The sequence below is a fragment of the Lipotes vexillifer genome, unplaced genomic scaffold (genome assembly GCF_000442215.2).
Source record: "Lipotes vexillifer unplaced genomic scaffold, Lipotes_vexillifer_v1.1 scaffold977, whole genome shotgun sequence".
Classification (NCBI taxonomy): domain Eukaryota; kingdom Metazoa; phylum Chordata; class Mammalia; order Artiodactyla; family Lipotidae; genus Lipotes; species Lipotes vexillifer.
The window spans coordinates 3,206,844-3,218,995 of NW_006783088.1; the positions used below are offsets into that span (position 1 = coordinate 3,206,844).

Here is a 12,152-nt window from a genome sequence, read left to right on the forward strand (position 1 = left end):
GAGTGCAGATATTGTGTTGTGATTTGTTTCGGTTTTGACAGGGTTTTAGACCTTTTGGTTAGTAAAAAAGTTTTTACTGCCTGATAAAAAGAATAACTCCTTTAGACAGTGGTCTCTTCTTTAGATATAAGGCTGAGCTATGGAGGATATGGGAGGAATTTAAGGATGAAATATTCTTGGAAGAAAAGTTCTGGGAGAAGGGTCTTTTCTGAGAAGATGTCGTTAATATGAAAAGAACAGTACTTTCCTCTTTGAGCTAGAATTGTATTTGCAGTGGGAACCTTCTCTGACTGCAGAATAGATGTTCTTTGACATAATGTCTATACCTTAGATTTCCATGAAGGCAACTTACAAGGACCTGAATGGCCTCATTTTAGCTGCTTCAGCGTGTAGAGCTATTGCTCGCTCCTTCTCTTCCCGGGCCTGTTGTGACAGTGGCTACTGAGGAGGACCATGAAGGTTGTTCCAGAGAAGAATGCTGTCCGGATACTCTGGGGGCGAGAACGGGGCACTCGGACCTTTGGAGCTCAGCGACTTCTGCAGGAGCTGGTGGAAGATAAAACCCGGTGGATGAAATGGGAGGGCAAGGTGAGAAAAATGGGTGTTTTTCACATAGGAGTTGTAGGGGTGACAGTAGAATGGGGCCTTAGGATGGGTTAATGACATAGAGTTGGGGTACAATTCATTTTGTGTAGGAGAATTGATATATCTAACTTGTTTTTTTGTGGGGGGAGGTTTTAATAAATTTGGAAGCATAATGGGCTAGAAATATCATTTTTCTTTAGAGCTATTTTTCCTGAAGGTAATTTAGATTTATCTCTCTCAATTTGTAGCTTGATCATTGTCTCCAGTTTTTAAGCTTACACTGTAAATACTAGTCTAGAATGGTTTGGTGCTTTTGAGATAGAGTGAGCCATAGTTTATAAATAATGTATTTTAACTTTTGTTTGTTTATTTCTCAGAGAGTAGAACTGCCGGATAGTCCACGCTCTACCTTTTTATTGGCCTTCAGCCCAGACAGGTACCACAAAGTCCTTACCTAAACTTTACCTGAGACTTGTGACAGCATTGCTTTCTGTGTATTTGGCCTAGCTTGATCTTCCAAGTCAAATCCCTAAAGGCTCTTTTTTTAAAAATTTATTTTATTTATTTATTTTTGTCTGCGTTGGGTCTTCTTTGCTCTGCGCGGACTTTCTCTAGTTGTGGCGAGCTGGGGCTACTCTTCGTTATGGTGCACAGGCTTCTCATTGCGGTGGCTTCTCTTGTTGCGGAACCCGGGCTCTAGGCGCGCGGGCTTCAGTAGTTGTGGCTCGTGGGCTCTAGAGCGCAGACTCAGTAGTTGTGGCATACGGGTCTAGTTGCTCCGTGGTATGTGGGATCTTCCCGGACCAGGGCTTGAACCCGTGTCCCCTGCATTGGCAGGCGAATTCTTAACCACTGCGCCACCAGGGAAGCCCCCTAAAGGCTCTTTGAAGCGCTGAATGAACAGAGCTTTGCCAGTGTTATCAGAAAGGGAAAGAAAGTAGATGAGCAGTGCTAACCATAAAAGTAATTGGAATAAGCAAAGGAATCTATGAACGTCGAGGATCAGAACTTGGCAAGTTTCTCAATAAGAATCCTTTGCCTGTGTGATATAGGCCACCAATAGTGTGATAGTTTTCCCTGCTGGAAAAAATATTCTCTGAAGGGGTTATGTGTCTTCTGGGGACAGAATGGAGAAGCCAAAAGCTTTTAAAGATGAGAATGTTTCTGTTGTTTGTAATGCCCAAGTTGTAGTATTTATCATGTTGGGATGGGGAATAAGTATCAATTTTCATTTTTGTCCAAAGCTGATAAAGTTTGTTACCCTCCCACATGCTTCACATTTACTTCCTCCTCTTTGATTCCCTAGGACTCTCTTGGCCTCCACCCATGTAAACCATAATATCTATATCACGGAGGTGAAGACAGGCAAGTGTGTTCACTCTCTGATTGGACACCGCCGCACTCCATGGTGTGTCACTTTTCATCCCACCATCTCAGGCCTTATTGCTTCTGGCTGCCTAGATGGGGAGGTTAGGATTTGGGATTTACACGTAAGTGTTTCCTTTTCTTTGGTATTCTAAATGCAGAGACTTGTTTACCCTTGGGTTCTTAACTCTGGAGGAGAGACTAGTCAGGTTCTTAGGACTATATCTGAGTACTTACTCAGTAATCATTGCCTACTTACTAATAGGGAGTCTAGCCGACAGCCCTCCATTCTAAGATGAACACCCTGTTTAACTGCCCATTGTGACATAGTGCAGGACACTCTAAGACGTCTTCAGGATGGATTTCTCTTGTTTTAGATCAAGGATTGTACTGTATTCTGATCATGATCATCAGAGCAATGTGCTCCTTGTCCTGGTGACTGGCTAGTGGGTTGTTGTGCACCATGTCATGCACCAAGCTTGAGTTTTCGCAGGCTACAGAAACAGGAGCTGTGCGGGTGCTCATTGCTTATGGATTGTAGATGACAAAACTGAGCTGACAGTAATGTTTTTCTGATAAAGTTGTGACACTGCCAGATCACTGGTTTTGTACGTCGTTTTCAGAGGACATACTTAATGTAGGCCCTACAAGTAGTCGTTTTATGTTAAATGGACCCTTTTTTTTTTTTTTTTTTTTTTCAATTGACATCTCAGTCTGCTGGCAGCTTGTAACCTAAGAATGTCTGGGATTTGTTCATTCATAGGGTGGCAGTGAAAGCTGGTTCACAGATAGCAACAATGCCATTGCCTCCCTGGCTTTCCACCCTACGGCTCAGCTCCTGCTGATTGCTACTGCCAATGAGATCCACTTCTGGGATTGGAGTCGACGGGAGCCCTTTGCCGTGGTGAAGACAGCTAGTGAGATGGAACGGGTCCGGTGAGTGCTCTGCCCACCAGCAATGTCTGGCGTAGGATTAACATGGCAGAGAGCATTCACCCGTGCTTTCACCTCAGGAGACAGATTATTATCTCCGTATTATCCCTGCTCAGGGCAGGGTATTATCCCTATGGCTCTTCCTACTTGTTAAGCATCTGGCTAATCAGCTAGAAAGCAGTTCATATTGTTCATTTCAGCTGTTCCATATTGGCCTCATCTTCTGGTCTCTGTAGACTATGGCTGTTAGAATCTTTTTTTAGGTTCAAAGCTATCTGGTTTGGTATAAAGCCTTTTTTTTTTTTTTTTTTTTAATAATCCTGAAAGGTATTCAGGTGGTGGGTAGCTTGGTGGGTAAGTTGCTCATCCCTGGTTTTCTGGAAATGGAAAGTGGAGGTGTAGATATGTATCCAATCTGCTAGTAGATATTTACATATTTAGCCTTCAAAGTCAGCGCACATATTGCCTGAATTAAAGTCGATGCGTTGTTTTCCTTTGGTCCTCTTGGTATCGCAGTTGGATATTAGCTAATTTTCTAGCCTCAGCTATGTCACTTGATGCTGAGATTGTTCCTTGTCACCAGCACTCATGCTTCTTGCCAGTGTAGCTGCTGTGTGAGGGGAGACCTGAACCTGTGGCAGAGTATGGGAGCATTCTCTGCTTTACTATTATGATGGGCTCTTAGACATGAGCAGCTGTGTGCTTAATGTAGCTAGCTGCTTCCTGGGTTGGAAGCCCAGGTGTTTTTTGAAATTATTTTTGTGATACGTATTCCCTTATTCTGGCAAGTGTGAGGACGTAAGAAGAAGTATTGACCTTTATTATTTTAATCTGTTTGAAAGTTTTGGAAGTCTGTAGCATTAAGTGGATACCTCAGTGATCCCACAGTTGTCAGTAATAATTTCCAGACGTTTTCTCACAGGTTTCCTCTTCTTGGTTAACATAATTTCTCTCTCTGTGTCTCTGTCCCTTTCTTCTGTGCTTTCAGTCTGGTGAGATTTGATCCTCTTGGACACTACTTACTCACAGCAATTGTTAACCCCTCTAATCAGCAGGTAAGTTAGTCAGCAGTTTCAACTCTGTCTAAACTGTGGGTTATTTTCTCAACTAGTGCTCTAATTCTGATTATATTGGACTTCAGTTTTCAATGTCCAATTGTTTCTTTCCAGTCAAGATTCAAAACTAGCTTCAGACTGTATTCAAAGATATAGCCATATCGTGACAGGGGAGTCCATTCTGAAACCCCTGAGTGATCGTCCCAGTAGAAGTAACCAGGCCGTGTTGGATAACTTGTCATTCATGTGCCTCTGGCTGGTTGACATTTTGCTTCCCCTTACTGCCTCCATCCATGTCATGGAAATGCCTTTTGTAACAGAGTTGGTTTGCCAGCTATACTCGTTCAGAAGTGTTGCTAATTGGAAGTGAATAATTTAATACCATATGATGATTCTGAATCTGGAACCAGTTAGTTCTCAGTACTTCAAGGATGGAGTTGTTGCCTCTCCAGAAAGGTTTTCCTTAGATGATTATCAGTAGTTTTTCTTGATTTACCGGCAAGTTCTACCTAACTACCTGGCTCTGCCCCCGCCCCACCTTGGTCCACGTTGCAGGGTGATGACGAACCAGAGATCCCCATAGACGGAACAGAATTATCGCATTACCGTCAGCGTGCCCTCCTGCAGTCACAGCCAGTGCGCCGGACGCCTCTCCTCCACAATTTCCTGCACATGCTGTCCTCCCGCTCCTCTGGCATCCAGGTGGGAGAGCAAAGCACAGTGCAAGATTCTGCCACCCCCTCTCCCCCACCGCCTCCCCCTCAGCCCTCCACGGAGCGTCCCAGGACTTCCGCTTACATCCGGCTCCGACAGCGGGTCAGTTACCCCACAGCTGAGTGCTGCCAGCACCTTGGGATCCTGTGCCTTTGCAGCCGCTGCTCTGGCACTCGAGTTCCTTCCCTCTTGCCACACCAGGACAGTGTACCCCCTGCTCCTGCCAGGGCTACTACCCCTTCCTTTTCTTTTGTACAGACCGAGCCCTTCCATCCCCCGGAGCAGGCCTCATCAGCGCAGCAGGACCAGGGCCTCCTGAACCGGCCGTCTGCCTTCAGTACAGTCCAGAGCAGCACTGCCGGCAACACGCTCCGCAACCTCAGTCTGGGTCCCACCCGTCGCTCTTTGGGAGGCCCTCTGTCTAGCCACCCTTCTAGGTATCACCGAGAAATCGCTCCCGGGCTGACAGGATCTGAGTGGACCCGGACAGTGCTCAGTCTGAACTCCTGCTCTGAGGCGGAATCCATGCCCCCGCCCAGGACCAGTGCCTCTTCGGTGAGTTTGCTGTCTGTGCTGAGACAGCAGGAAGGTGGCTCTCAAGCATCTGTGTACACTTCAGCCACAGAAGGGAGGGGTTTTCCAGCTTCAGGGTTGGCAGCTGAGTCAGATGGAGGGAATGGCTCCAGCCAAAACAACTCGGGCACCATTCGCCATGAGCTTCAGTGTGACCTGAGACGCTTCTTTTTGGAGTATGACCGGCTTCAGGAGCTGGACCAGAGCCTGAGTGGGGAAGCGCCCCAGGCCCAACAGGCCCAGGAAATGCTCAACAATAACATTGAATCCGAGAGGCCAGGCCCCTCCCACCAGCCCACCCCGCACAGCAGCGAGAACAACTCCAACCTGTCGCGTGGCCACCTGAACCGGATCAATGAATTTGGTAAAGTGGCAGGATACAAAATTAAAACCACTCCCACCTGTCCCGTGGCCCCCTGACCCGCTGCCGCGCTTGCCACAATCTCCTGACCTTCAACAACGATACCCTGCGCTGGGAAAGAAGTGCACCTAACTACTCCTCTGGCGAAGCCAGCTCCTCCTGGCAGGTCCCCAGTACCTTTGAGGGCATGCCCTCGAGTGGCAGCCAGTTGCCACCTCTCGAGCGGACTGAGGGCCAAACGCCGAGCTCCAGCAGGCTGGAGTTGAGCAGCTCTGCTAGCCCACAGGAGGAGAGGACTGTGGGGGTGGCCTTCAACCAGGAGACAGGCCACTGGGAACGAATTTACACCCAGTCCAGCAGATCTGGAACTGTGTCGCAGGAGGCCTTACATCAGGATATGGCTGAGGAAAGCTCCGAGGAAGATTCACTCAGGAGGTGAGCAGATGCTTTCCTGTCTTCTCCTGTATCCCTTACTTTCCTCCTGATATCTCTTCCTTCAGTCCTGTGGGTGTTGTGGCTGGATCTGGAGTGTCTGGGATCCATGCATCATGCATCTGGTTCTGATGTCCCTAACTTCCATTGCATCTTCTTGGAAAATCTTGCTGTGGTGGCGGAAAGAGGATAAGGCCTGGCAGTATGAGTCAGGTGACTCGGCTTGCTCCGTTTTTGGCTAAGCTCATGTGATGTTTAGCCTTGGAGGAGAGTTGTAGTTGAGGTTAGAGAGGCACGAGGGGGTAAAACTGCTGACTTCCTCTGCTCTGCTTTTTGGCCTTCTCCAAGGATTGTATGTGCAGGACTGGTTATTGTGAAACAACAAAATGTCCCAGAGAGACTAGGAAAAAGTAGTAAAAGAGAACTCTGCTTAGGACAGATTAGTGTATTGGGTCTTTGATTGTGTTACTTTGGACAAATTCTGAAACCATATCTTTTGGAACATTGCAACTTGACAAAAGGAAAGGAAAATAGTATGTATATATGTCAAGGAAAATTTTTTTTTTAAGAGATATATATTTTTTGGACAGCAAGTTAGTTGCTTAGTTAAGATTCTTTGAGTAGATCTTCCAGATGGACATTCACCTTGAGGTGGAGAAGAAGAAATTCATAGAAGGAAGGCCTCTTAATACTTGGATTGGCATCCCAGGCAACTCTTTCATGGAAGAAACAGAGTGGGTGTAGTTGATCGCCCACCACATGTTCCGTGTATGGCTGTGTGCGCATCTATCTTGATTTATTAGGGACTTTTTTCTGTAATTCTGTAAAGGTCAAATCTAGCATAATCACCAACTCCCAGAATATGCTTGTTGGATCCAAACAGCATATTGCTGTGCATTACATCCTCTGTTGAAGCATCTGAAATTTCTCTGACATAAGCTTCTAGCAAGGGTGGGAATATGGATTGTGCACATAATGTACTTGTTATTTTGGGAGAATGCTTTAGAGAGTTACCCAGTTAATAAGTATTTGTTGAATTATATTTTTTTTCTAGCACTGCTAGGCACTGTCACTACAAAAGCAGTATAATACCTGGTCTTTGCCCACTGGCAGTATACAGTGTTGTTGTAGAGGCAAGACTTATTTACATGTAATTACATAAAAAATGTAAATGAGCCGAATGCTTCATTGTATGGTACTGAGATTAAATGTAGTCTAATTTCAGAGAAAGGGAAGGATCATCAAAGAAGGCTTTACAAGAATAAGTCTTGAAAGATGGGTAGGATTTGGAAAGGGAAAGGCCTTTTTATTTTGAGGGTGTAGCACATGCTAAGGGAGGAAAGGGCATGATGAATTCAGGATAAGAAGAAGTTACTTAAGGGCAGTTAGTAACGTGAACACAGGGGGAGACTTGGTCAGATATGAAAGATAGACGAGGTAGCTGAGATTGTTACTCTGCCCGTTTGATTGAGGCCAGTTCTGGATTAACATCTAAATTCCCAGCTTTGGAATACTTTGCCTTGCATAATGACCCATATCAGGAGCCTGAGACTCTTCTTCCTTTTTGTCAAGAGAGGTGAGACAGTAGCAAGCATAGTGCCTGACGTATAGTAGGCATTCAAAAAGTTTATTAGAGATAGCCATAAAGGACTGTCTTCAGTTATTGCTCTAAAAGCCTACCAGTGCCTGTTTCACTAGCATCAGTGGGTTTGTGGTCAGCCTCTGTCCGTTCTGTTCTAGCAGGACCTCTTCATGTGTTGCTGTTCTGAGAAATACCTGAGTTGTTTAAAACAAACTCTATTGTTTGATAATAATTAGAGATACCAATTACTGAGAGCCTACTACGGTGTTCTAGCTTTGCATTAATTATTTCTAATTTCCACAGTAACTCTGTGCAAGGCAGGTATGAAATTTCCCATCTTCCAGTTGAGGAAAGAGTAGCTCAGAGAAGTCAAGTTTCTTGTTAAAGATCACACAGTAGGTTGCTGAGTGGGGATTTGAACTCCAGTGTGCATGACTAAAGATTTTTTTAGGCTGCCCTCCATGGTGTGTTATTTTAAAATAATTAATTAATTTATGGCTGCGTTGGGTCTTTGTTGCTGCGTGTGGGCTTTCTCTAGTTGAGGCGAGCGGGGGCTACTCTTTGTTGCGGTGCACGGGCTTCTCATTGTGGTGGCTTCTCTTGTTGCAGAGCACGGGCTCTAGGTGCGTGGGCTTCAGTAATTGTGGCATGCGGGCTCAGTAGTTGTGGCGCATGGGCTTAGTTGCTTTGTGGCATGTGGGATCTTCCCGGACAGGGCTTGAACCTGTGTCCCCTGCATTGGCAGGTGGATTCTTTTCCAGCACCACTTATTGAAAAGGCTGTCTTTTCTCCATTGTATATTCTTATCTCCTTCATCAAAAATAAGGTGATCATATGTGCATGGGTTTATCTCTGGGCTTTCTATCCTGTTCCATTGATCTATATTTCTGTTATTGTACAGTACCATACTATCTTGATTACTGTAGCTTTGTAGTATAGTCTGAAGTCAGGGAGCCTGATTCCTCCAGCTCTGTTTTTCTTTCTCAAGGTTGCTTTGGCTATTTGGGGTCTTTTGCGTTTCCATAAAAATTGTGAAATTTTTTCTTTTAGAATATTTTGAACTTTTTTGTTTGTTTGTTTGTTTTTGTTTTTGCAGTACGCGGGCCTCTCACTGTTGTGGCCTCTCCCGTTGCGGAGCACCGGACGTGCAGGCTCAGCGGCCGTGGCTCACGGGCCCAGCCGCTCTGCGGCATGTGGAATCTTCCCGGACCGGGGCATGAACCCGTGTCCCCTGCATTGGCATGCGGACTCTCAACCACTGCGCCACCAGGGAAGCCCCTGGCAGGTGGATTCTTAACCACTGCGCCACCAGGGAAGTCCCCATGGTGTATTTCTTAAAGTGATAATCTCATTTTTAGGTGAACCATTTTTATGTTTTTCTTTTCTTTTAACTTTTTTGTTATGGAAATCTTCAAACATATAAAAATTAAAAGAAAAGTAGTATAAATGAACTCCCATATACCTATCACCTGGCTTCAGAAATTTTCAACACTCGTCTGTATCCCTTACCTACTCCCAGCCACCCAGACATCATATAATTTTGTCTGAAAATACTCCAGTATGTTTCTCTAGAGCAATTTTGTCTAATAAAATGTTCTATATCTGTGCCACCTAGTATAGTAGCTACCAGCCACATGTGGCTATTGAGCATTTGAAATGTGGCTAGTGTGATCTGAGAAACATTTAAATTTTAACTAATTTAAATGTAGATAGCCACGTGTGACTAATATATTAATAGTCACTTCTTAATAAAGTGGGCCATTTAAAACCCAGAAACTATTAAGGATCTATCAGAATTTTTTTTAGGCAAAAAGTAGTATGTGTTTGTGGTTTAAATAAAAAAGTTCAAGCATTTAGAAATGTTACGTTGTAGAAAATGAAGTCCTTTGTCATCTTGCTGTAAACAATTTTATACACACACACACACACACACACACACACGCTTTTTAAATTTTAAAATATACAAATGCACAGTTCTGATTGTAAAATAGTATATTAATCCAGTGGTTACATTATTTATGGAGTTGCTTTTCAAATGAGCTTGAATGAGGTGTACCACGAGGGTTTACAGCCTATCAAAAATGAGGTATCTTGTAAAATATTCTAAGTGCACACCCATTAAAGAAGGGCCACCACTTCCTCATAAACTGAGGGGCTGCATTCTGGTATAAATCACTAATATATACTTGTGTTAAACGACATCTTCTACCACCTTCTGAAGGTCCAGTGTTCTCTGGCTGATGAGCGGCCTTGCTTGGATTTCCCCAGCAGGTGTCACTGTTGGGCTAGGCTGGCAGAGAAGAGGTGTCCTTACTGTGTGTGTGCACGTCTACTTGAAGGGAGGGGGTTTATTCTTCAGCCATGTAGTAGGAGATGGACTAAGGAGGCATGTTTTGATCCTTGGTGTCGCTGATATAATCTATAGTGTTTTCAGATAGTGAGAATATGAAGCAAAAGTGTGTATTTCAGTGTAGCTCTATGTTGCTGAACAGTGATGCACGGTTTATCTCCTTGTGCCTCTGGGCAGTAGAAGGTGACTGTCTCTGTATAGTCTGACTCCAGGTTACAGTTTATAACTTGGATGGCAGGCCCTTTGCTTCACCATGAGAAGGTTCTTTTGGGGTCTGATAGCCCAGGACTTAGCAGGAGAAGATGAGGGTGTTGGGGCTTCTTGCAGCAGGGTCCCTGTGGCCTTGAAAGGCTGGTATTAGGGAAAAAAAGAAAATTATTTAAATGGCATCTTAAAACTGGAGAAAACCTAGAGTTTATTTAGTCCAGTGTCTGTCTGTCTCTGTCTCTTTCTAATTGATGAGAAAACTTAAATGCAGAGAGGGGAAGTGGCCTCTCCCGTTGTGGAGCACAGTCTCCGGATGTGCAGGCTCAGCGGCCATGGCTCACGGGCCCAGCTGCTCCGCGGCATGTGAGATCCTCCTGGACCGGGGCACGAACTCGTGTCCCCTGCATCGGCAGGCGGACTCTCAACCACTGCGCCACCAGGGAAGCCCAGAAGTGACTTTTTAAAGAGGTGCTTGTAGCAAAGATGGGAGTCAAACTTCTGGGTCCTAAAGAGGGCGCTCTTTCGTCCTTTTCATTTGAAATTAGTGCTTTCACACGTCAATTTTCTCTGTCAAAACTTCTAGGGGCTTCCCTGGTGGCGCAGTGGTTCGTGCTGTGGTCCGGGAAGATCTCACGTGCCGCAGAGCGGCTGGGCCCGTGAGCCATGGCCACTGAGCCTGCGCGTCTGGAGCCTGTGCTCCGCAACGGGAGAGGCCACAACAGTGAGAGGCCCACGTACCACAAAAAAAAGAAAAAAAAAAGAGTAAGGGAAGCGCTGGGGAAGATAAACCCAGGCCTTGAAGGAGGAAGCTCCTATGAGGGAGCGTGGCTCTTGTTATAACCCTGGGAATTGGGCTGGTGAAATAATTACTCTGATTGATCGATTCATTCATTCATAAGGTTGACAAATATTTACTAAGTACCTACTGTGTACCATATACTATTTAAGTACCAGCAAGAAGTCTCTTATTCTAATGAGAGAAAGAAAATAAACACATAAATAAAATATTTAGTATGCCAGATGATGTTAAATTCTATGAAGAAAAATATTTGAAAATGTAGGTGTTTCTGGGGTGGAAGTTTGTAGTGTTAAGTAGGGTCGTCAGAGGAAGTCTGGTAAGGTGACATTGGAGCAGACACCTCTTCCTTCCTTCAAGCAAGTAAGGGAGTAAACTCTGTATACATTGGGGGCAAGGGCATTCTAGGCAGAGAGGGGCAAACGCAAAATCCCTGAAATGCTTGGCTGGAGCACAGTGAAGGATGGAGTGATAGATGAAGTTAGAGAGGTAATGGGGACCAGATTATGCAGGCCTTCTAAGATATTTAAGGGATTTTACATCTTACTCTGAGTGATTTGGGAAGCCTTGGGAAGTGGAGTAGCATGATCTTATATTTTAAAAGGATCATGTGGCTGCTGATGGGCAATAGACTGAAGAGGCTCTGCTAAATAGGGTAAATTAAAGTTAGGCCAGCATCACACACTTTTAGATTAATTTGTGTCTTGATTCTGTGGTGAAAACCAGAAGGCGGGAGTCAATGATTGTGTCAGAATTAGAAGGGCCTTAAATGTTTGGATGAAGGGTTGCCAAGTAAATAAAGAAATAAAGCCTCTTGGCAGGCATATTATCTGCAACAAAGCCACCCCCATCCCCCAAGCATGACAGCATGTTATTAAAACTGTGAGGAAGGGAGAGCCTGAAAAATTTGTAGTAAGCAAGGTATCATAAATGGAATTTTGAGATGCCTGTTTTGTCTGCTTACAAAACAAATACAAATTCATTTGTAAAAATTCAAACATAGAAATGTGTGATTTATCTATCTATAGTGAATGTCCTCTGCAGTGCTAACCACTGTTAGCAATTTGTGTGTTAACTTAAGAATTTTTTCTCTGCAAATGAAAGCACTTTTTTTTTATATTTATAAAAATGGGATCGGGCTTCCCTGGTGGTGCAGTGGTTGAGAGTCCGCCTGCCGATGCAGGGGACACGGGTTCTTG

At 44.7% G+C, this 12,152-nt stretch overlaps 1 protein-coding gene across 2 annotated transcripts in view; it reads left to right on the forward strand.

Moving 5' to 3' along the window:
• The first annotated feature begins 453 nt into the window (after positions 1 to 453).
• Positions 454 to 12,152, forward strand: part of AMBRA1 (autophagy and beclin 1 regulator 1) — a 147,787-nt gene continuing 136,088 nt past the window's right edge. For both annotated transcript variants that reach the window (XM_007455776.1, XM_007455777.1), the window contains exons 1-8: positions 454 to 588; positions 963 to 1,021; positions 1,892 to 2,075; positions 2,714 to 2,886; positions 3,872 to 3,938; positions 4,494 to 4,640; positions 4,911 to 5,572; positions 5,647 to 6,021. In XM_007455776.1, coding sequence (XP_007455838.1) covers positions 454 to 588; positions 963 to 1,021; positions 1,892 to 2,075; positions 2,714 to 2,886; positions 3,872 to 3,938; positions 4,494 to 4,640; positions 4,911 to 5,572; positions 5,647 to 6,021 — 1,802 coding nt within the window. The remainder of the gene's footprint in view (positions 589 to 962; positions 1,022 to 1,891; positions 2,076 to 2,713; positions 2,887 to 3,871; positions 3,939 to 4,493; positions 4,641 to 4,910; positions 5,573 to 5,646; positions 6,022 to 12,152) is intronic.